We start from the raw sequence: 25,943 nt of genomic DNA on the forward strand, positions 1-25,943 counted from the left end.
GCAGTTCTAAAGAATGATCATACATTGCAACAAACATAAAGAATGGACGTGTGTATATGGGTGAACAAATGAGTGTGGACTCGAGAAAGTACACAAGAAAATACTGCCAATGAGTGAGGGTGTATGCAAGTCAACTGCATTTTGACCACTCACATAAGTTTAAGGTGACCATCAGGACTATGGCCCTCATGACTTTGGCGGTCAGGTGACCGCCACGCCGGCGATGGCAGTAGTACCGTCACCAGGGTGGCGGTAATGACCGCCAAATAACGACCATGGCAGTGATGCCTCCTATAGACAGCCAATGTACCACACCAACCGCCAGTGCTGTACGAACACTGAACACGGCGGTAGCAATCTCCAGGCAGGTGAGAGACAAGGATCCGCCCCCTATATTATGAAGTAGCTCACTGCCAGGATTTCCGAGGTGGTAGCAACGCCACCAAAGGCTTGGTGGAAACACATCATATAAAAGGAGACACTGACCTCCAGGGACACTGAGGAGTCAGTGGCTGCCATGGAATCTGAACTGCAAGTCTTCCCGATGCTGTACCACACCATGGCCATCCTGGAGCACAAATGGCGACTAAGACAATGACGATGAGTACAGCCGCCTAGCACACAAGGGAGGAATGGAGGGAGGGGAGAGTGACACACACATGCACAACACACACTATAGACACACACCACACACCCAGAAGCAGCTGCAGAGTAAATCGACTGTAACAGGACCGAGGAGAAAAGAAAGCAAGGACATATACCTCTGTTCCAACCACTGTAATCCTGTTGGATGGAGAGCCCAAATCCAAAAACTACAGAACTGTATATTTACATGCAGGCCCAATGGCCAGTTCAAAGTCTGTAATGCCCAGAAGTCCACGCCCCAACTTGACTCCTGACAACATCGGGACTCCACTGTGCAGGGGCATCATGTGGGAAATGAGCAGGCACCGCAGGGGATGGGATGGCTTATCATTGGGAGGGGGCTCCTTGGCTTCTGGTTTGGGAGGGGGCTCCTTGGCTTCTGGTTTGGGAGGGGGCTGCTTGGGTTTGGCTTTGGGAGGCGTCTCCTTGGTTTTGGGTTTTTGTCTTGGTCGGCGGCGGCACTTTAGCCTTCCGTTTTGGGGGTGGAGGAGTGGCCTTGGGGTGGGGGGCTGCCATCGCACTCATGTGCCCCTTAGTGGCAGCTGAGTACTTTGGGGGTGGAACAGGGTCAGACTGGGCGCTGGAGGTACTGGGCTGGGGGGGTGGGACCTTTCTCTTACAGGCAGGATGGGGGGAGTGGGAGGGAAGAGATCAAGGCGGGGAAGGAAAAGCTTCTTGGGGCCAATGGGGCAGGATGTGGGAGGAGGGAAGGGAGTGGAGGTAGAGGGAGTGGTTGTAGGAGGAGGAGGTGTGCTGGACATGGGTGCAAGTGCATGGACAGTGTGCGTGTGTGAGGTGGATGGCTGTTGAGAGTCTGAGTTCGAGCGTTTGCGTGTCTTTGGAGGGGAAGGCAGGCAGGGTGGGGAAAGTCAAACAGGACATGTGGATGGATGTTGTGGTGTCTGCAAGTGAGGTGGGTGTGCTGCATGAAGTGGTGATGGTGGTGGTGTAGTGCTTTCCTCTTATCATGTTTCTAAGCACTAACATAACACAACAGAAATGCACTTCTGAGGTCAAAGAAGACTTTTATTGTTGTTAATTCTTCCCCAACCACAATATTTATGAATGACGAATTAGTAGCTTTCAAGTCCGCGTTAATCAAACAAAATATATCAGTTTGCAATATACACAGCAGGTTATATTTATAAGATATTGAATGCAAAGCAAAACAAATACTTCACCGTGTGGGAACTATCTACAGCTTCATCTTTCTAAGGTCTGCAAGCTGATGACCCCTGTCAGCCGCGAGAAAGAGAGATTCATCTACCCACACGGGATTGCTGGCAGCCTGCGCCAAGCTCCAGCACGAGGTCCGGCAGATTCGAATCTGACCCTCTGCAGCCTGTTACATTCATTACAAAGGTGTGCCCCCTCCTCTCAGACCTGGGAAACTGAGCAAGCCTTTTGGAGACTGGCCAGGTCTCCAAGACTACTCCTGTTCCCAAGCTCAAGCGAAGAAAAAACAACACCCGTGTACTCTCTCTTATCATGTCTAGTCTACTGTGAGAAAAACATCTTGGTTCTCTGGTGCAAAAACACAGCTTGGAAAAATACAGCTTGGATTCTCAACTGCAATGTCTAACTCCACGTTAAAGGCAATGGGCAGCTAACCTAAGTATCAAATGCAATGTCATGTTAAAGGCAATAGGCAGCTAACCTAAATATCAAATGCAATGTCTAGTGTCATGTCAAAGCCAATAGGCAGCTGAGCTGAATACAAAATGCAATGTATAATATCATGTCAAAGCCCATAGGCAGCTGAGCTGAATATAAAATGCAATGTATAATATCATGTCAAAGCCAATAGGCAGCGGAGCTGAATACAAAATGTAATGTATAATATCATGTCAAAGCCAATAGGCAGCGGAGCTGAATACAAAATGTGATATATGATATCATATCAAAGCCAATAGGCAGAATATCTAATAGCATGTCAAAGTCAATAGGCGGCTCAACTGAGCAAAACATACCATGTGCTACTGGTGAACATTGAGCAACTAATATGCGCAGTGGTGAAACACAAAGTCATTGGTCAAAACAAACTTTATCAAATGGCAGTACATTCCGCCCTTTGACCAATGAATTTTTGTTTCACATATCTCCTGTTTCAAACAAAAACAAAAAAAACATCAGCACAAAAAAAAAAAAAAACATTATCAGCCAATCAGATTTGAATGATCAAAGCAATCCCTGTAAAGCAATAGAAGTGAATTAACACATTGATCTCATAACCTTTCACATCAGATACATCTACATAGAAAAGACTGGGCAATTTGTACTCTGAATGAGTCTCTAATTCAACAGTGTTAGCAATTTGATGTGGCATGAGTTCTGCTCATGTAAAGGTGCACGGTCCACCTGAAAGGTTTGCTGGAAGATAAGCAAAAGTCAGAGTTCCATACGAGAGGGAAAAAAAAAAAAACACAGCTTAGTTCCAGTGGAAGAATGCAATCAAACAAGTTGAACTTGAACTGAAGGCGCAGTTTGCGCAAAATGGATCCATGGTGCTGGCACTTTACTCAGCCAGGTTCAGGTTGGGGATTCGGTCCCTTCCCCGACCCCACACGCACACACCGGAAGGGGGACCACACAGCACACTCAGGGACAGTGGCGAAACGTGGTAGGATCTGCAAAAGAAACAAGTATGACTTTTCTTGCAAATAACATTTTTCATTTAAACTGCACCCTTCCTCTTTCTTTCCCTGTTTTATAATCAGCAGGACGTTTTTGGGGCCCTTTGTTATATTTTCTGCAGGTTTTGGAGGATCACTTGGGGCTTCAGCCCACACATCAGCACTGAGGTTTTTATCTGCTGCGCCACAGCTTCCCTTTTCTTGCACTGTCAGAAGGGCTGGGGCAGACTCCTTCTTTACCAAACCTCCATTCACTGCATTTTTGCCAAATTGGGCCATTCTGTCTCCAATTTGTATGAATGAATCAGATTCTTTTCTAGGTATCAGCATAATTTCGATTTTTCCTTGGTAGTTTGCAGCAATCACTCTCCCTAAAACCTGATCAATTTGCCATTTCTGTCCTGGTAACGTTCCTCTCCCCAGCTGCTCTGTGACTGCTTGCATGACAGATTGCTTTTGTGCGTGCTGCACAGTTTTTATCAAATCTAGGGGAATGTGCATCTCTCTCATCTCTGCCCACCTGTAAGTGGCTTTTTCTCTCAGCTGTTCACATTTCTGGGGCACCCACTTAGCCATCCCCACTAAGGCAGAATTCTGGGTGAACACTTCTCTCTCTGAATTTTTCTCATTAACATCTGCAAGGTAATTGAACCAGTTAGGTGCTAAAACATTAGCAATGAACCAAAAATCAGCATAAAAATGACACATCTCACGGAGCTCTTGCTTTAAAATCTGACACACATTATACAACGCTGTTCCTTCTACTGTGCCAGAAAACAACATTTCAGTCAATGAATCATTAGTAAAACAAACATGCTTTTTATCTTCAGTGGACACTAATTCAAATGGTGCACACAATTTCACCGGTAATTCTTTTACCTGTGGTACTCTAGCCCTGTCTTGCAAGTACCAGATCCATTGTATGATTCTAGCTAGGGGCACTATTTTCTTTCCTTGTTCTTGATTTAAATGTACATAAGTATTTCCTTCTTGCACTGCGCAAAAACCTAAAGTCTGCATTATTTCATTTGCCAAATCACAAGCGCGCAGCTGCATATTATTTTTCACAGTGACCATATACAAAAGTGTTAGGATTTCTCTCAAATGAGAGCTATTCTTTTTCCAAAAATCAAACAAGCTAATGAAACTCGGGGTGTCTTGCTCTAAAATCCTTCGTTTTACTTGTGCATTTTGCAACGGTAACTCGTAAATCAGTTAAGGAATGCATTTTGTCCGCCAAAAACCCTGGCTCACACGAAAACTCAGTGCAGCTCGGAGCTGTCTTAACCCCCTCATTACTGGAATGGGACAAGAAAGATTCTTCAAAAACAGCCTTTTTATAACTTTCAGTCGGGCTAATTTGCTCACGTAAATTCCTATTTTCATGTTCCAACTTCCTACATTTCTCCTGCATTTCTCTGTAAGCAGATAAAGGTATCCAGACCTTTCTGTCATCATTACTTCCAAAACACACGTTTTCTACATCAGGCATTTTAGCTACACATGCATTTTCTTCTGTAATTCCCCAAACAGAAAACAATTCACAGTTTTTCGTAGCACCATCAGGCAGTTTATCAACACATGCATTCTCAGACATGGTCTGCGGTGCTACTGTGATTCTCCAAAAAAAACAATTTCTGTAATTCTCCAAACAACAAAAACAATTACACTTTTAAAGTGTGCACTTAGAAATCTACCAACTCGTCAACACCCTCTTAATCACCTCTTAATGACCGGCCCCACTTCTGGTACCAATTGTAGTGCTTTCCTCTTATCATGTTTCTAAGCACTAACATAACACAACAGAAATGCACTTCTGAGGTCAAAGAAGACTTTTATTGTTGTTAATTCTTCCCCAACCACAATATTTATGAATGACGAATTAGTAGCTTTCAAGTCCGCGTGAATCAAACAAAATATATCAGTTTGCAATATACACAGCAGGTTATATTTATAAGATATTGAATGCAAAGCAAAACAAATACTTCACCGTGTGGGAACTATCTACAGCTTCATCTTTCTAAGGTCTGCAAGCTGATGACCCCTGTCAGCCGCGAGAAAGAGAGATTCATCTACCCACACGGGATTGCTGGCAGCCTGCGCCAAGCTCCAGCACGAGGTCCGGCAGATTCGAATCTGACCCTCTGCAGCCTGTTACATTCGTTACAAAGGTGTGCCCCCTCCTCTCAGACCTGGGAAACTGAGCAAGCCTTTTGGAGACTGGCCAGGTCTCCAAGACTACTCCTGTTCCCAAGCTCAAGCGAAGAAAAAACAACACCCGTGTACTCTCTCTTATCATGTCTAGTCTACTGTGAGAAAAACATCTTGGTTCTCTGGTGCAAAAACGCAGCTTGGAAAAATACAGCTTGGATTCTCAACTGCAATGTCTAACTCCACGTTAAAGGCAATGGGCAGCTAACCTAAGTATCAAATGCAATGTCATGTTAAAGGCAATAGGCAGCTAACCTAAATATCAAATGCAATGTCTAGTGTCATGTCAAAGCCAATAGGCAGCTGAGCTGAACACAAAATGCAATGTATAATATCATGTCAAAGCCCATAGGCAGCTGAGCTGAATATAAAATGCAATGTATAATATCATGTCAAAGCCAATAGGCAGCGGAGCTGAATACAAAATGTAATGTATAATATCATGTCAAAGCCAATAGGCAGCGGAGCTGAATACAAAATGTGATATATGATATCATATCAAAGCCAATAGGCAGAATATCTAATAGCATGTCAAAGTCAATAGGCGGCTCAACTGAGCAAAACATACCATGTGCTACTGGTGAACATTGAGCAACTAATATGCGCAGTGGTGAAACACAAAGTCATTGGTCAAAACAAACTTTATCAAATGGCAGTACAGGTGGTGGTGACTGTGCATGTGGTGTGTGCGGTGCATGTCTGCGGGTCTGCTGTTGCGGTGACTGGCAAGGCTGTGCAGGTTCAGTGACAGTTGATGCAGTGCATGTAGGTGTGAGTGTGGATGTGACTGTGAGGGAGGAGGGGGAGACAGTGGAGGCAGGGGATGATGTGTGTGCATCTGTGTGTTGGCTGTGTGAATGCTTGTGGACTGAATTGTGCTTCCTGTGTTTGACTGTGCGAGTCTTGTCTGAGGTTTTGTGTGCATACGTGTCAGAATGTGTGCGTGGGATCAGTTTGGGGTCTCCTTGGATTTTGGTTTGGGAGGGGTCTCCTTGGCTTTTGGTTTGGGAGGGGGCTCCTTGGGTTTGGCTTTGGGAGGTGTCTCCTTGGTTTTGGGTTTTTGTCTTGGTCGGCGGCGGCACTTTAGCCTTCGGTTTTGGGGGCGGAGGAGTGGCCTTGGGGCGGGGGGCTGCCATCGTACTCATGTGCCCCTTAGTGGCAGCTGAGTACTTTGGGGGTGGAACAGGGTCAGACTGGGCGCTGGAGGTACTGGACTGGGGGGGTGGGACCTTTCTCTTACAGGCAGGATGGGGGGAGTGGGAGGGTGAGGTCAAGGCGGGAAAGGAAAAGCTTCTTGGGGCCAACGGGGCAGGATGTGGGAGGAGGGATGGGAGTGGAGGTAGAGGGAGTGGTTGTAGGAGGAGGAGGTGTGCTGGACGTGGGTGCAGGTGCATGGACAGTGTGCGTGTGTGAGGTGGATGGCTGTTGAGAGTCTGAGTGCGAGCGTTTGCGTGTCTTTGGAGGGGGAGGCAGGCAGGGTGGGGAAAGTCAAACAGGACGTGTGGATGGATGTTGTGGTGTCTGCAAGTGAGGTGGGTGTGCTGCATGAAGTGGTGATGGTGGTGGTGGTGACTGTGCATGTGGTGTGTGCGGTGCATGTCTGCAGGTCTGCTGTTGTAGTGACTGTGGCAACGCTGTGCAGGTTCAGTGACAGTTGATGCAGTGCATGCAGGTGTGAGTGTGGATGTGACTGTGAGGGAGGAGGAGGAGACAGTGGAGGCAGGGGATGATGTGTGTGCATCTGTGTGTTGGCTGTGTGAATGCTTGTGGACTGAATTGTGCTTCCTGTGTTTGACTGTGTGAGTCTTGTCTGAGGTTTTGTGTGCATACGTGTCAGAATGTGTGCGTGGGATCAGTTTGGGGTGAGGAGACTGGGAAGTGGTAGTTGGAGGGGAAGACACAGGGACACTGGCTGCCATCAGTGAAGAGACCAGAGCCTGAAATGATCTCTGTAGGGCCTCCAAGCCACAGTGAATGCTCTCCAGGAAGGCACTACATTGCTGCATCTGGGATGCCAGCCCCTGGATGGCATTCACTATGGTTGACTGCCCTACAGAGATGGATCTCAGGAGGTCAACAGCCTCCTCATTGAGCGCAGCATAGTTGACTGGGGCACGGCCTGAGGTGCCTGGGGTGAAGGAGGTGCCCAACCTCCTGGGTGAGCAGGCACGGGTATCTCGGTGCGGGGCTACTGGGAGGGCGGTGCTGGTACAGAGGTGATAGTAGAACCTGTAGCTGGGGTGGTCTCTGAGGGGTCCGCCACCCCCAGGGAGCTCCCATCGGAGGAGGAATCAGCTCCTGTCCCCCCGTGGTGCTCCCCTTTCCCCCCGTCCCATTGGTCCCCTCAGCGTCAGTGGACTCTGCCTCCTGGGTCCCGTGGGCTGCAGCTCCCTCACTAGCCGGTTTCCCTGCTCCTTGGCCAGATGATGCTAATGCACACATGGACAGGATGACAAAAGGAGAAAGGGGAAGAAAGAAAGGGAACACAGGGTCAGTCACAGCACCAACAGAGCAGATGGCATACAGATCACTGTCACACACTGAGACTAAGAATGGGCAGTATGGACCACACTGGCATACCATTAGCTAAGTCCCACAGCAGGTAGGAGCCAAACACTGCCATCTGCACACTAACTGGGACCAACTAAGCCCTGTCTGACATGGAAAGCCAGCTACCTAGCAATCAAAAACATGCGTTTCACCCAATAAACATAAGCTGGACCACGCAGCAATGTCTAAGCTGGCATATTGGGGTATCCACTGACTAGAACCCTGCACCAAATTCCCATGCCAGGAAACATAGATGGTTATCACACACACTGTACCCACCACCTTGTGGCTGTTGTGCTGCCGGTAATCACCCATCCAGCTGTGGGTAGGTCACCGCCAGTATGCAGGCCATCAGGGAGGGTCAGGTTCCGACGAGCACTCCTCCCTCGTTGGGAGTTTGGCCCAAGCTGGGCCTCCGTGGTCTTCTGGGCCCATCATCTCAGGTCCTCCCACCATTTCCTGCAGTGGGTGCTCTGCTGGCTATGGACCCCAAGGATCCGCATGTCCTTGGCGATTGAACGCCGCAACCGCTTCTTCTGATGGGCCCTGACCTGCAGAGGAAACACAGACAGAAGGACACAATTAACCAGACAATCCAGCCTGTCAAACAAATGGCTCACATACTGCATTTGCCCCTCATCATGCACACACATGACCCATACCACTGAACAGACACTGCCACCAGCCATACCCCCCAAATGACACACTGCCAGCACACACACATCGCCATGCAGCAATGTCGCATGCAATATACCCATGGTGTACTCAACTGTTGGTCTGGAGGCCCATACAACTGTCCATACAGGGGTAGGACCCCATCCACAAGCCTCTCCAACTTATCCGACGTGAAGGCTGGGGCCCTTTTCCCTGTTTCACGAGCCATGGCAAGTTCCAGACACCAGTCACAGCAGCACACGCAGTGGAGATGTTGTCCTGTGGAAAGTCAGGAATCAAGTGAAGTGTTTGGAAGAAAATGGCAGTCACAGCTGCGGTGGGATGATCATCATTGGTTCCTATTCTCCATAGAGGCCCATGTTAGCCAATGAGGAATTGCACGGCGGTGCAGACCGCCTCCCGCCATGACGCCTAATGCTGGCAGAGTGAGGTCACTTCCATCTGTCCCTGCATACAGGACAGGCGGTTGCCATTTTCTACTGCTAGTACACATGTACTGATTTAAAAGTGCGTCATTGTTGTCGACTGTACACACCTAGACAATTCCAGTGTCCAACATACGAACTTGCTCTGTGTACACTGATGTAGTGTGTCCATAGTTCCTGTTGTCTCTCCCACCTTACTTTTGGGTCCCTTAGGTACCAACCACTGTGGAGGAATAGGAGGAGGAGGCAGGCACCCATGTACAGACCCCTTGTGGACTCGGCTACACTGAAGGACAGGCATATCATACCCACCTCTCGTCTGGACAGGGCCACAATCACAGAGCTGTGTGCACAATTGGAGCCTGATCTGCTACCTGCTATCTGTTGCACCACGGTATTACCCCCACTTGTGAAGTTACTAACAGTGCTCCATTTCCTGGCAACTGGCTCTTTCCAGGTGACAGTGGGCTTGGCTGCAGGAATGTCACAGCCAATATTCTATATTGTGCAAGCAAGGGTTTTTGGCTGCCTTGCTCAAACATATGTGCAGCTACATCGCATTCCCCCAGGTAGATGAATTGCCCACTATCAAGGCTGGATTCTGTGCAATGGGACACATACAACATGTGATTGAGGCCATTGCCGGGACCAGTATTGCCTTAGTTCCTGTTCCCCCCCCCCAGGGCAATGAACAGGTGTACAGGAATAGGAAAAGTTTCCACTCACTCAATGTCCAGATTGTGAGCCTTGCTGACCAGTACATCTCCCACGTCACTGCCAAGTATCCTGTGTCGGTGCATGATGCCTTTGTCCTGAGGAACAGCAGCGTCCCACAGCTAATGGCACAACTACAGAGGCACAGAGTGTGGCTTATAGGTGAGCCCAGTCCCCACCCAATGTATGTAGTGTATGCCTTCAGTAGTCATACCCCATGGCATTGTGCAAGGCTAATGTGTGTCCCTCACTTCTTCCAGGTGACTCTGGCTACCCAAACCTGTCCTGGCTCTTGACACCTGTAAGGAATCCTAGAACAGGGGCTGAGAATAGGTACAATGATACTCATGGGTGTACCAGGAGGATTGTTGAAAGGACCTTCAGTATCCTGAAGGCCAGGTTCAGGTGCCTCTATCTGACCGGTGGATCCCTATGCTACTCCCGTGAGAAGGTCTGCAAGATTGTTGTTGTGTGCTGCATGGTGCACAATTTGGCCCTCGGGCGCCATGTGCCCTATCTGCAGGAGGAAGGGGGTGACAATGCAGCAGTGGACACTGAGGACAGTGAGGAGGAGGAAGAGGAGAAGGATGTGGACAACAGAACACAAATGATCCTGCAACACTTCCACTGACACTCGGGTAAGACTGTTTAATTATATATTACACCTTTATATTTTGTGCTTTGTGGCTGTTGCATAATGCCAGTCACTACCTTTGTATCCCACCTGGCTGTCACCTATACCTTTCCTTATTGCAGATGTAGGTGTGGTTTTAACAGTGTAATGCTTTGATGTGTACAGACTGCTGAGACACATGTAGTATGGATCAAATTATCACTGGACATTTGATCATGATCATGCAGTTCAATACAGTAAATACATTGTACATTTCCTTCAGATAAAGCACTATTACTCCAGTTGTGTGCAAGGGTGTTTATTTGAAAAATTGATAAACTATGCAAAGTGCAATGGAGTGGGCTGATGGTTGGTAATAGTCTGGTGTAGTGGGCCAGTCTGTTTGTAGCACAAGTCCAGTGTCCAATGGGTCATAGGAAGGGGAGCAATGGCAGTTCAAAGTGGGCAAGGTGACATAGTGGAACACAAGGGGGACATTCAGGAGGGGCTCATTTTCTGGCGGTGGTCTTGGTCTTGGAAACTGTCTCTGGTGTCTGTCTGGGTCACAGGGAACGTTTGTGGGATGGTTCACCTTCTGTAGAGGGAGGGGTGCTGGTGGCCTGTGGGTCCTGTGGCAGGGTCTCCTGTCCACTAGCCGCAGCAGATGTGGAGGGCTGCTGGGTGGAGTGGCTAGTGGATGTGGGCCGCTGGTGTGCTATTTTCTCCCGTATGGTTTTGACCATGTCACCCATCACCCCTACAATGGAGGCCATGTTGGTATTTATGCCCTGCAACTGCTGCATGACCTCCTGGTAGTATACCCTCTGCATGATGGTGATCACCTGACCCATCCTGTCCTGGGATTGTTGGTATGCCCCCAGGACATTTGAAAGTGCCTCCTGGGCATTCAGTTCCGGGGGCCTGTCCTCCTCCTGGCGCACAGCTGTCCTCCGAGTGTCCATGGCCCCCTGTACCTGTGTCCCCTGAACGGTGTGCCCACTCCCACTGACACCAGGACCCTCATTGTCTTGCCTGTGTGGCATGGACTCGGGTCCCTGTACAGGTGGGCACACTACTGATTCATGTGTCCTGTGGACAGAGGTGTGGGGGGTTTGGCTGGTTGCTGTGGTGTTAGATTCAGGGGGTGGGGCTGTGTGGTGGACTGGGTGTGGGATGGGGTAGCTGTCTGACCAGTGGTACCAAATGGGCCTGGTTGCTGTCATCACTGAGGGCATCTTCTGTTAGGGAACTGGGTGGCCATGGCACCTCCTTCCTGCTGACATTGGCTGAGGCACCTGTGGGGATGTAAGTGATGTGTTATGGTATATGTCAGTGACATATTTAGCATTACTAGCTTTCCCTATGTGATTGTTGTTATCCTCGCAACTTTGGTTGTGTATGGTGATGGATTATGGGATTGTTAGTTCTCCATGCTGTGCATGCATTGGTGGTGGGTGTGTATGCTGTGCTGGGAGGGATGTGCATGCAGTAGGTATGGCATGCAGGGCTTGGCATTTAGGTTTGTTAATTGGGGTGGTGCACTGTGTGGGATGGAGTGGGGTAATGGGAGTCAGGGTGAGGAGTCAAATTGGGATGTAGGCATTGGGGGGGTGATAGGTAGTAAATGTTGACTCGCCAGTATCCAGTCCTCCGGTTATTCCAGTGAGTCCCTCAGGATGCAGGATTGCCAAGACTTGCTCCTCCCATGCTGTCAGCTGTGGGGGAGGAGGTGTGGGGGTCCACCGCCAGTCCTCTGGATGGCGGGCTGGTCCCTTGCTGCAGTGGAACGCACCTTCCCTCGTAGGTCATTCCACTTCTTCCTTATGTTGTCCTTTGTGCGTGGATGTAGTCCCACAGGGTTCATCCTGTCCACGAGCCTCTTCCATGGCTCCATCTTCCGGGCATTGGATATCTGCTGGACCTGTGGTCCACACAGCTGTGGCTCTGCCCTGACTATTTCCTCAACCATGACCTGCAACTCCTCATCTGTGAACCAGGGGTGCCTTTGTGGGGACATGGGTGTTGTGTGGTGTGTGTATGTTGTGCAGAGTGTTATATGTGAAGTGGTGGGGTGTGTGGTACATGACAGATGAATAGGTAATTGTGATATGTGTGTGCAGTTCTCTTTGGGTTTGGCGTATCAAAGTGCAACCCTCTTCTCGTGTTTGGAAGGGATTGTGGGTGATGTGGGGGGTGTTTTATAATGCTGTTGGTGGGTTTGTGGGGTGTGCAATTTGTGTCAGGTGTGGGTTTTTTTGTTCCGGCCAATGTTGTCATGTTTTGTATTTGGGTGGACATATCTGCCTTGGCGGTGTGCACCACCAATGGTTTACTGCCATTGAATGTCCGCTTTGGTGATTGGTGGGTCATTATTTGGAGGGCGTAGTATTGGTGGTGTAATGGTATGGATGGTAGTACTGACAGTTTATCATGTTCAGTGGGTCTGGCAGATTTGTGGTTGTGGCTGTTTTCTGTTGGCTTTGTTTGTGTGTGTCCTAATCTGGAGAACGGATGTCCACCTCCGCGGAAATAAGCTGGCGGCAGTCAGCGCAGCGGTATTCTGTATTTACCACCTGTTAGAAATGAGGTCTTTGGTTGGCAGTCGGGTTAACCCCTGTTCAAGCAAGAACCCTGACTCTAGTCAGGGTAAAAGAGAATCACACTCAGCTAACCCCTGCTTACCACCTTGGTAGCTTGGCAGAGCAGTAGGCTTAACTTCAGAGTGCTAGGTGTAAAGTATTTGTACCAACACACACAGTAACTCAATGAAAACACTACAAAATGACAAAACACCAGTTTAGAAAAATATGAAATATTTATTTAAACAAAACAAGACTAAAACAACAGAAATCTACAATACACAAGTCAAGCTATCAATTAAAAATCAAAAAGAGTCTTTAAGTAGTTTAAACACACACTAATGCTGTCAGTGTGAAAAAGTACCTTGGGCGCATCTAAAATAACCCCGCACGGGCGAGTGTGCATCAAAAAGGGCTTGTGAGGCGTTGATTACACTCATGAGCGGGACCCTGCGTTGTTTCTCCTTTCGCTGGGTCAGGGCGCGTTGTTTCTTCTCTCCGCAGGAGAGCAATGCGTCGATCCCGTCAGCACTCTCGGGTCTGGGCAGGCCTTGCGTTGTTTTCCACGCACAGAGGTACTTGAGTCAGAAATCCAGCCGCTCGATGATCCGAAAACCCTGCAGTGCAGGTTGTGATCTCCCAGCCTCCGTCAGCGATGCTGCGCATCATTTCTCCTGCTCCGTGCATCGATTCTTCGGTTGCGTTCCCGTTTCTCAGCTGCGAACCAGCGGAGTGTTGTTTCTTCAACCGCAGATTGGAGTTGTGCCGATCTTTTCCCGGCACAGCACTCTGTGCGTGGATTTCCTTGTCTTTAGGCTGCCAGCTTCTCCTTTCAGGGTCCCAGGAACTGGATAGGCACCACAGGGCAGAGTAGGAGTCTCTCCAGAGACTCCAGGTGCTGTCAGAGAGAAGTCTTTGCTGTCCCTGAGACTTCAAACAACAGGAGGCAAGCTCTAAATCAAGCCCTTGGAGATTTCTGCTCAAGATGGAAGGTACACAAAGTCCAGTCTTTGCCCTCTTACTCTGGCAGAAGCATCAACTGCAGGATAGCTCCACAAAGCACAGTCACAGGCGGGGCAGCTCTTCTTCCTCAGCTCTTCAGCTCTTCTCCAGTCAGAGGTTCCTCTTGTTTCCAGAAGGGTTTCTAAAGTCTGTGGTTTTGGGTGCCCTTCTTATACCCAATTTCTCCTTTGAATAAGGCCTACTTCAAAGTAAAGTCTATTTTGAATGTGAAATCCTGCCCTGCCCAGGCCAGGCCCCAGACACTCACCGAGGGGGTTGGAGACTGCATTGTCTGAGGTCAGGCACAGCCCTTTCAGGTGTGAGGGACCACTCCTCCCCTCCCTCCTAGCACAGATGGCTCATCAGGATATGCAGGCTACACCCCAGCTCCCTTTGTGTCACTGTCTAATATGAGGTGCAACCAGCCCAACTGTCAAACTGACCCAGACAGGGAATCCACAAACAGGCAGAGTCACAGAAATTGTATAAGCAAGAAAATGCCCACTTTCTAAAAGTGGCATTTTCAAACACACAGTCTTAAAATCAACTTTACTAAAAGATGTATTTTTAAATTGTGAGCTCAGAGACCCCAAACTCCACATGTCCATCCGCTCCCAAAGGGAATCTACACTTTAATCAGATTTAAAGGTAGCCCCCATGTTAATCTATGAGAGGGACAGGCCTTGCAACAGTGAAAAACGAATTTAGCAATATTTCACGGTCAGGACATATAAGACAAATTACTTTATGTCCTACCTTAACCATACATTGCACCCTGCCCTTGGGGCTACCTAGGGTCTACCTTAGGGGTGTCTGACATGTAAGAAAAGGGAAGGTATAGGCCTGGCAAGTGGGTACACTTGCCAAGTCGAATTTACAGTAAATACTGCACACACAGACACTGCAGTGGCAGGTCTGAGGCATGATTACAGAGCTACTTATGTGGGTGGCACAACCAGTGCTGCAGGCCCACTAGTAGCATTTGATTTACAGGTCCTGTCACCTCTAGTGCACTTTACTAGGGACTTACTAGTAAATCAAATATGCCAATCATGGATAAGCCAATTACATACACATTTTGTAGAGGAGCACCTAAACTTTAGCACTGGTTAGCAGTGGTAAAGTGCCCATAGTAACAAAAACAGCACAATCAGAGTACAGCACACATCAACAACCTGGGGAACAGAGGCAAAAAGTTAAGGTAGACTACGCCAAGGATGAAAAGTCTAACATTGCCAAGGTCATAAGGAAGGCCAGTATAACTTATGGAATGACTTAATGTAGGGCACTCATGACCTGAAAGGTAAATAAATAAATAAATACTGTAAGAGATGAGGGATGGTCTAAAGTAAAGTATCCAAAAATTGGATCAAGAGCACTAACTGGCAACAGGCCAACTCGTCCCAGAAAGGAGTTCCTTGCATACGAATAAATAGCGTGCCTTTGGACAAGGCATAATTCATTTGCAAATCGGAGCTTTTGAACTGCACTATTTCAAGACACAATGCTTCAGACACTCTCTCTGTTTCATTGATTAAAATTTAACATTTTAAATGGATCTCTCACTCATCTCCCTTTCATTTAAAAGTAAAATGATTAAACAAATGTTGTGGGCTGTAGCATGAAACTGTGCGCAAGTCAATGCAACATGGCTGTGCCAGCACACCACTTTCTCAACTTCTCATTCTGTGCGAGTTTTCCATTTTTTACATTTTGGCAAAAGTATGATATTTCTGGTAATTTTCAGTGTGCAATGAAGGCTGAGCTCTGAATGGCTGCTACTAGCCAGGCCTATTTGTTCATGGGAGAAATGTAAGCAGCATATAATTGCTGCAAGTGAAGCCAGATAACCGAAAAAGTTTAGGCAATAAAAGAAATACCATAGTGCTATCAAGTACATTTTTGCCAGAGTCAGGATGTGGAACACAGAACTGGATGGACAAGGGACCATTGTCATGATGTGAAGCAATGGAACATATGTTGTCACACATGGTCCACTATTGGTGCCATTCTTCTTCAGGGTCTCCACGTGGGAAGTATAGAGAGCACAATAGCAAAGACACAGAGCAGAAGCATGAGCTTTAAGTGCCAGCACATAGGTTCCATGCTGCCAGCCAGTCTCAAACTGCCCACTCTCAGCTTTAGAATTGGTACATAGGAGAAGATTCTGAAAGGCAGTTCCATGCCTTAACGTTTACCTTATTAAAGTGGAACACTTTCCTTCAGGTTAAAAATATACATTTCATTTGTTTGTGTTGCAGTTTTCAAAAAGATATCTTGATGATCTTGAGGGCAAAACTGAACATGACAAGCACTTAAGGAATGTTTTGAAAATTGTAAAAGAGAATGGTTTGATTGCTAAGTTTGAAAACATGCAAGTTTCCTGTGCAATTGGTGAATCATTTAGGTCATGAGGTGAGCAAAAAGGGCATCATGAACATGAAGGAACTGGTGGAAGTGATCATAAGATCCCTTTCGCCTAGGTGCAAAGATAAAGTTTGATCCTTCCTGTTAGAACTGACACTCCAGGTAAGGGTTTCCCAAACTTTTATTGCTTTTTCTAAGTGGCTTTGCTGATTCTCTTTGAGTGACACTTGGGACCTGTGCACTTTCCCACTGTAAGTATAGTGGGAAAATGCGCAAGCTCTTCCTACATCTGCTAGGAAGTGGCGCTTGCCAGGATGTGCACACTTGCACATTGTTGTTTTCATGTATATACCTAGCCTAGTATGTGAACATTTGTGCAACTGTAGTTTCATGCATACTGAGCCTGGCACAGCTTGCCAGCATGTACACATTTGCACAATGGTCTTTTCATATACATACTGAGCCTGACACAGCTTGCCAGCATGTGCACACTAGGAGCCTGACACAGCTTGCCAGCATGTGCACACTAGGACAGTGATGTGTATATATATATATATATATATATATATATATATATATACATATATATATATATACATATATATATATATATATGGTCTTCATGGGTGCACTTTGTGGTGTTCTTAAAACTTGCAGCCAGCCTTCCCCTGCAGGCTCGTGCGTGCGCCAGGGCACATGTGCTCAGGGAGCGAAGAATGCCCATGTGTGTTTTCACTACAATTGAGAGCTGCTTTCCCCATAGGTTAATACGGGGAAAATTTACATTTAATCCTAACTCCAATAGTGGATTGCAGTGGAGCAGCCTCATAATGTTTACTATCATTGGATTCACAATAACAAACCCTTTACAATGGTAAAGGTGGCTTTGCAAGTAATGCCTTCTAGAAAGTGGGCATTTCTATGTTCTAACACTCCTTTTTTGTGCCTTTTTAATTCAGTTTCATTCCTCTGGAGGCTGGGGGAATACACATTTGTGTATTCCACAGTAACAGCTATAACACCCGGGTGACTCGAACGACAGACCTCTGCAATTTGAGGGCCTGGCTGGAGAGACTGGAGGTAGAGGTTTTGAAACTTGGCCTCTCGGAGCCTGTATTCCACGGCCCCATGGCAGACAGGACTGAAATTTAGGAGAGACATCTGTTGAACCACCCCGACTTAAAAGGCACACTTCAGTTTAACTCGGGGGAGTACCACACTTCAGCAACTTAGTGCAGCTTAAGGATACACTCACAGGAACACGGGACAGAGACCTCAAACTGCGTGGTGCACAAAGCCAAAGGAATGTTGTGCACAGGAGCATTTACTGTCCTAGGACGGGAGCTCCCACTCTTCCTGCATCGTGGCTGGCCTGGACAAACTGCTTGCTGCATAGTGGCACTCTGAAGTGGGCTCTCCAAGGACTTGTTGGCTTGCCTCCTGTTCTTTGTGGAGGTCTCAAGGACATTAAAGACCCCATGCGAGGGACCTTCACCTCCTACCTGTGTTATCTAGAGAGCTGTGCCCTCCTACCCGTCTATGTTGTTTGCTGGATTCCACTTGGTAGCAGTGGCGTGAGCACAGAACTAAGTAATTGAGACCAGATTTGCCTGGTGTGGAGCATTCAACGTACTGTCCGCATTCAAGGAGTGCAGCCCTTCATCGTGAGGCCACGAGACGCATAAGCATCCGTTTTTGTAGTGAGCGGATTCACCGGTTGCGGGACCCCTCGAGGCTCACTTTTGTGAAATGTACCACATTTTTCTTGTGCGATACCCAACTACATGCTCATTGTGTGCTGTGTCGGTGTCACTTGTTGTGACCCTCGGAGGTGGGGGGAGTACCTGTAGCAGTGCAGCATTCTACCTCGTGCAGCACTGCTGAACTTGCATCTCATTGTGTGTGACCGGATTTGTGTTTTGCAGCTCAAATCATCGTGCACCAGATGTTATGCCTCATTCCAGGCAGGCACTGCATTGGTCTCTTTGCGTGTTAGATCAGAATAGTCTGGTGTGACAGGTCATCGCGCACCAGGCACTGTGCACATACCAGGAGGGCACAACAATTGTTAAATCTTTGTGGGTGATCAGAATTGTCTGGTGTGCCTCAGTTCATCACACACCTGATGGTGTGCTTCTTCAGGGAGGTGCGGATTTGGGAACTCTTCATTTGTAACCGGGAAGCCTGGGGCAGCCCAAGTCATCGCACCCCAGACGTGGTGCCTCTGTTCCTTGGATGCACGGATTTGGTAACTATTTGTGGATTGGAGTGTCTGGCTTGGCTGGGCGCCACTGTGAACAGTGTGTGTCCCCATGTGACCCTTCACCCTGTGCTTTGCAGACCGGGGCCTGCGCCGAAGGCCGGTATGGAGACCCCTAAGTGAACTTCCTGAGTTGTAGCCAAACCTCCATTTGTTGACTGTTGCCTGATCAGCCATTCTCTCTTTCCTCCCACCTTCTTTTCCCCAGGATCCTGAATAAGTGTAACCACCGGCCTCGAGCGGCCTAGTATCCGGGAAAAGGTTACGACCTCTCTAGCTTTTGGGGGCGGGAACTGGTTGGAGGGTGAAGGAAGGTTTGGGTCAGAGGGGTCTGCAAACTCATTGACAACTCAACGGCCGACTGTCCGAGCACCGCATTTGGTTGCTGGAAGCGGGTGGGTGCAAGTGTGTGTATGATAGCCTGCCTGCTATCTGTGGCACTGCATAGCGGTGCAGAGTGAGTGTCTGGAAGTGATTGCCTGGGATTGCCTACACCAGTGGTTCCCAACCTTTTGACTTATGTGGACGGACAGTTTATCATTACTTGAACCCGGGGATCCCTACTGAAGCTTAATTCGAATCTGGGGACCCCCCACAGAGTCATTACTTAAAGCTGGGGACCTAATCTGTTAATATTATTTTATTTTCTAAGCAGTCACGGACCCCCTGAGCAGGCTTCGTGGATCCCCATGAGTTGCCGGACCACAGGTTGGGAACCGCTGACCTGCACCGCACAGCGGAGTGCCGTGCGCGTTGCTTACTATTACGGTTGACATTGAAGTTTACCCGTGAGGCCTAGCTGTGTAGCTATTTTAAAAGTGCTGAGATTCTCCATTTGTACAGATTGCTACTATCGTTGGGAACTGAGATGCATCCTATATTTGTTTGATATTGAATAGGGGTGATTGCTTGTGCTGCCAACATGGTGGCACTGCGTGAGGGTGCTGGGAGGGAAAGTGTTATATTTTTTCAAATATACGTGCTGCTAATGTCGTATTGACATAGTTGGGCTTATTACTACTATTTATCTTTCCAAATGTGATTGATACCCATATTTACATGATGTTCAAGTTATGTTAATTAATGTGTGTGTTGAATACAGACTTTTTTTTCACATAAATCTCGTTTGAAGTCTATTTTGTGATGCTCAGTGTAATTGTTGTGTGGTAATGATGTGCCAATGATTTACACATTGTCCCTGTGAAAAGCCTGACTGCTCTGTGCCAAGCTACCCAAGGGTGAGTGCAGGTCATACAGTGAGGCGTAATCACCCACCCCTGATGGGAGTGGTAGGTTCTGCCTGGCTTGGGACTCTTCTCAGCCAACCAGAACATGCCGCCTCCAACACTTTGTTGGTCTTGCTCAAAATTATTCCATGTTTTTAGAAAATTTTGCAAGCAAGACTTAAAAGTTGAGGCTGTTGTTAAAAAAACAAACAGCAATTTGAATGGAAAGAAAACCAACAGGGATGTTTCCCTCAATCAAAAGTGGCCTTTGTAAAACTACTGCCCTGAACTGTTTTGACCGACAATCTAGAAGCATAGTTGCAACTGATGCAAATGGGAGGTGTCTGGTTACAGTTTTATCTCAAATGGATGAGAACAGTGATGAGCTCACTGTGGCATTCACATCTTGCTCTTTTTCACCAATAGAGGAACAGTACTCCTTGATAGAGCAGGAAAAGGTGGTATGTGTTTGGGGAATGGAATACTTCAGAGAATATTTACATGGGTTTGAATTTGGCCTACACATTCACCATAAACAACTCAGTATCACTTGAATACCTATGGTTTGTTAAGAACTTCTCATATGCAGAGGATGTCCATGAGATTGTTTGATTATGACTTCATGGTGGAATATGTTACTGGAGTAAAAACAGAATTGCAGATTTTACAAGCATTGAACCGAAACACCTTAGGGAATGTGTTAGTATTGACTAGAATTACTGCTTAGTTGCCAGGGTGGATGTCCAAGAAATTGTAGCTATTTGCAGGGAAGAGTGGGCTGGTGGTTACATCATCAATGAGATTTTAGTAGAGGTCAGGAAATTTTCAACGGAAAGGTGGTCGGAGAAGGAACACTTCGGCAGTTATATTGAGCACTTCTGGGAATGTAATAGTAATTAGCTGATGAGTCTGTTTCCTGTGAAGGGCAACACAGTAATTTCACTAGCTTCCTAGAGAAATAACATTTAAGAAATTAATCATAAAGCTCACCTTGTCTTTGTCAAAAGCAAATTAAACATCAAGGAACAATATTGGTGGCCAGGCGTTGATTTATATGTGGAGAAGGTGGTGCACGAATTTTATGCATGTTGTAATGCGGACAAATCTTGTGTCAGCTTCTGCCCCCTTTTACACCATTACCATGTTCCGATCCTCCATAAGAAACTTCTGAAATAAAAATAATTTCTTTCTTTTCCCCATATTCTATCTAGATGAACTGAAACTATGCCTATTAAGGCCTCCTGCAAAAAATCTTTATATTGCTTACACAAAATACAGAATACTCTCATCAGAGCTATATTCAATCTTAAAAAAATTGATTCCACCTCTGAGTGTCTATGCCAACTATACTGGCTCCCCATTAGACAAAAAAGAGTCACCTATCAGTAGAAGGATCAGCTCATTCATTCAGAATACCATGAGATCACACTGCTCCAGGACTCGACAAATACAAAAATAGTGAGGAAAGTCATTGAATCAAGAGAAGTCAAGTGAGATAGACACCAGAGCCATGTAGTCATAAGAAAGGGGCACTTTTGCATGGTTGGATGGCCCACTCTAAGATTACGTTAGGTTTTAGAAACAATATGCCTGTCTCCAAGTATTTCAAGTATTTGTAATTAAGCATTACATCCCTGCAAAGTTTGACATAAATATGCCTAAAATCATTTTACTGGATACATCATCCAAAGTTCCTATGGATTTTGCTTAGGAGGCACAGGTTTTGAGAACCTCATATGCCTGCCTCAAACTTAGAAAACAAGTCTATGTAGGGCAGAAACTTAGAGGGTGATTTATATATAGACGGATGGTGTGCCATTCCTCCATTGGAACAGATTAAATTACTCCGTCCCCATGCCGGAGGGACTGCCTGCTTAATTTATTAATGACTGCCATGCAGGCAGTCATTTGTAAAAGCACTGGCAAGAATCACCATCACGGCGCTTCCCAGTAATGCATGTTACCCTGTGCTATGGGGCTGCATCAGCAGGACTCGGCCCTGTACCACACACTCATTTTTTCTCATGGGAGTCTTCTCCCATGGCGGGAGAAGCATTGTAATTGTTGTTGTTGTTCCTTACTGCTAGGTGTTACCTGTAAGAGACAGTAAAAAAATGACTACATGTCTGCCCATCTAAATTAGGTGGGTGGACATGTAGCCCTTTCTCCAATGCCCGTTACACCCGAGGCTGTGGGAGAAGCTTGGCCACGGGGGAGAAACAGTAATCTCCACTGTGGCCGAATTGAACTGTGTCCACCTGCCTTTCTGTTGGCAAAATGTTTACTCTGTTGCCGATGCAATGTAGTATATATACCGCCAACATGTAAATAACCCCTTATTTCAAAAAAAATTCCCCCAGCTTTATTAAGCCTTCCTCAGACTAAAATCACACAGTCTTCCAAGGGTATTTTTCTTTCCAGCACAAAAGTTATTTCGCACTTCAAAGCTGCCTTTTATATCACTTTGTGTTAGGAGGGCATTACTGGGGCATGACAATGCAAACACAAATAGTTTTTGATGCAAGCACCATTCTCATAGGATAGCCAGACTGTGCTTTGCGTCAGAAACTAGTGACTGCTTGAAGCATGTGCGAGAAAGAAGAGCTTTATTTAAAAAATTAAATAAAAAAAAACACCACATTAGTGCTGCTGTGCACAGCACACAACCAGTGTGTAGCATTCGTCTGTTTGGTTAGGCATAGAAATGTGTACTGGAAAGATCTGGTTCCAGTACAAATCCTATGCTAGGGAGCGCACACTAACATCTGCGAGGATGGGCGTCATGCAAGGCAGCCTTTTAGCGTGCCACTTCAGCAGCAGCACCATATCATAGCAGATATGGCACTGTGCTGTGTTTTCTCACTTTCTCAGCATACACAATTCACTTTCTGCTATAAGTATAATTAGTTAATTTGTCCTGTTATGTACCTTCGTCAAAGCAAGCCAGTTATTATAATAGTTTTCCCCCGGATTAAGCCACCCAACCATAACGAGGGAGTTGCCACCATCCACCCAGTAATATTTGTCCAACTGCTGCATCCATCGATCCATCTATCTATCCTTGTGATGTAGTTGACAAACAGTGACTCGACCTTGGTGATGTAAACCCGAGTTAGCGCTATAAAATAAAGTACAATTTTCTTCAAATGTCTTCAAACATTGCAGATTCTCTTTTAACCTTTTCTGTTTTTTGTTGTTGTATTTTTCCTAATTCAGTGTTAACGATATCGCTGCTGTGGGACCAGAAAGTTTTTACGCCACAAATGATCATTATTTTCTGAATTCTCTTGGAAGAGTTGCGGAGCTGTACCTCAATCTTCCACTGGAGAACGTTGTTTATTACAGTCCCACGGAAGTGAAAGAAGTAGCAACTGGGTTTAATTTTGCTAATGGAATTATCATGTCACATGACAAGAAGTACGTATGCTCCTAACTTGTTTTTTAGATGCATGACTCTTTAGATACAGCTACGGTTAATATGGCTTGTCAATATATTAAGCAGGACAACATATGTTGCATATTGATTTATTTCTTTGCATACAAAAATATAGTTTTACTGTGGGTGTTACTCATTAATATGTGTGGGGTCATTTTACTAAATTGTAGAGAAGAGGAACGTGATAATGTATGCCTCTTTACTATTTCTGATGAGTTGACTTTTGTTTGCAGATTTCTATTACCCGAACCCGGCACGAGGACATTAGAGAGCTTTACAACTGAACCAAAGTATATTACGCATTTCTAGGCACGAGGGATTAAGGGATTTGCCCAGAATCACATGATATTGAGCAAAGTTTGAGATATGGGCCTACTTCCCAGGTTCCAAAGTCGGTCGCTGTTGCAGTTAGGCGAGATCTCCTCCTGAACACAAGAAGATATTACAAGAAGTGACATTATCATTCTGTCTCTCTTTGCCACATCATGAATAAGAAGCAAGTGTTACCTCCTAAAACAGGCTCCTCCAACTGGGAGCTCGTGAGGTACTGGCAGCTCTCTAGCTACCTGTGAGTTGCTCATCTGTGTGCAGCCAAGCCTACTAAAGTAGAAAGAAGCTTTTGCTTCGTTAAATTTAATACATGTATCCCCAAATTAAAAAACATACATTCTAGACAGAGGTGTATATTTCCTGTACTCATATGCTTTGATGATGTTTGGAAACAAACCTACTGAATTTCCAAAATAAGTTCAAAGCTGATATTTGAGTGCTAAATCATGACATTATTAAAATGATTACCTTGGTGCCAGGGGCATTGTGCTGGCTAGGCTGTCATACTCTCCTGATGCATTTGAAACTTAAAAGCCATTTCACATTACTTCTGGCAACCGTGCATGATGCCCTGAGGTAATCTTGCATGGTGTGACCACTAATGTGATCGTGTCTGACGTGATCACTATTACCAAACTAATAATATTAGTAGCTCACAGTATTTTCTTTGAACATAAGTAGCTTTCATCACAAAACAAGGATGGCGACCCCTTTCCTAAAACAATCAAAATGTACTAAACTCCTTCTCCACTTCCTGCTTCCCTCTTGTAGGATTTTAGAAGTTCACAATGACACTGGCACATCCTGTCTTACCTTTTCTACCATGAACTAGGCCACACTGCAAATGACAAGGTCCTGTCTCTCAGAAGGAAACGCTGGGCATCATATTGTTTGTTGTAGATTCGTTGTTGTGCTGGCCTTATTTTTACTTCATTGAATGACCCACCATGCCACAAGGAAGATGCAAAACAAGATTTGGAGGACTGCCTCCCTGTCTCCGAAGCCAGGGTTGTCCCTTGTGGAGATATGAGGTGCGGCCTTTGTACTGGACCTGGATAAGTGCAAGTTCCTCAGTGAGTCTTTATGCGGCCCTGATTGTGTGTCAGGAGTCATTTTGATTGGTGATACTCCTTTTGCCCTCCTCTCATTTACCCCCATAGGGCCAATCTTCTGCCACCCTACTGTGCCCCATTCCTCCCACCTCCTCTTGTTTGAGGGATGTGGATAAGGGTGTTTCAGCTAGTGAAAGAATACTAATGCAATCATACACTGCTGTTGCTCGTTTCATTTTAGTGGAGAGTTATTGTTCACGTGTGAGACGCGCTAAAGCTGATTTCATGTGCTTGGGAAATAATCACTATACTTAACTTGGTTGTTCTGAGGTAAGGGATGATCCTCTACTTTTCAAAATGTAACTGTGCTGTGTTGACTGTCTGTTTTTGTTTGTACTGATAACAATAAACGTTTTTAAAAAAAATAAAAAAGGCTGATTCAGTGAAGCTCCTGTACCCTGGACAAACATTCATCAGTCTGCTCTCAGAGAAGGCAGTTAGACAGTGGCTGAGGATAACAACAGAGATGTTTCCATTTCGTCTCACTCCACCATCGTTCCATGAAAACACTCACCTTACTACATGTCTTTGCTTCACTAACTATATTTTGCTAAGTCTTATTTGAAGTTCAGAAGTAGGAATAGAGGTTGGGGTTATAATTCTACTCGCAAGGGCCAGTCCTCCTTCTCATGTGACCATATGCCAGCTTTGATATATGAACCCCTTCATCTCTCTGAACATACTGTTGGTATTGAGTTAAAAGTTAAGGGCCAGATAATGCAGTTCATCTGTCTATGTCAACAAGATGTCACAGACAATTACGCCCTGAGGAGTGCATGGCATGGGTTCCCCTTACAATGAAATAAGGTTTGTGCAGTGTACCTTTATGCCAAATATTTGAGATTTTTTGGTCTTCAGTTTTTTAATAGAAACATGAAACCAATTTAAATTTGTTTTTTGCTATAAATTTCCTCGTGGTTTCACAACATAAACTTTCCTTTGACTGGGTTTTCAGAGAATTTTGATTTTTTTTTATAGAAACGCCCATGAATTATTTCCATCAGTTTTACTAGTAGATGTTTGAATGTGTGTGGTAGGAGTGTGGCAGAGGTGATGGTGAATGATAATGCTTCTGTATGATGTGTTCAAGGATTGCAAAAAGACCTAGGTAAGGAGCCCTGAGATTTTCTGGGTAAATAGTAGTATTTGTTCAAAAGTGTTTGTT

The 25,943-nt window shown here is 46.1% G+C and overlaps 1 protein-coding gene across 2 annotated transcripts in view; it reads left to right on the plus strand.

Moving 5' to 3' along the window:
* The window catches only part of LOC138262058 (serum paraoxonase/arylesterase 2-like), a 444,264-nt gene that overhangs the window by 330,676 nt on the left and 87,645 nt on the right, over window positions 1-25,943 (plus strand). For both annotated transcript variants that reach the window (XM_069211747.1, XM_069211748.1), the window contains exon 6: window positions 23,117-23,317. In XM_069211747.1, coding sequence (XP_069067848.1) covers window positions 23,117-23,317 — 201 coding nt within the window. The remainder of the gene's footprint in view (window positions 1-23,116; window positions 23,318-25,943) is intronic.

This window comes from Pleurodeles waltl, chromosome 10 (genome assembly GCF_031143425.1).
Source record: "Pleurodeles waltl isolate 20211129_DDA chromosome 10, aPleWal1.hap1.20221129, whole genome shotgun sequence".
Classification (NCBI taxonomy): domain Eukaryota; kingdom Metazoa; phylum Chordata; class Amphibia; order Caudata; family Salamandridae; genus Pleurodeles; species Pleurodeles waltl.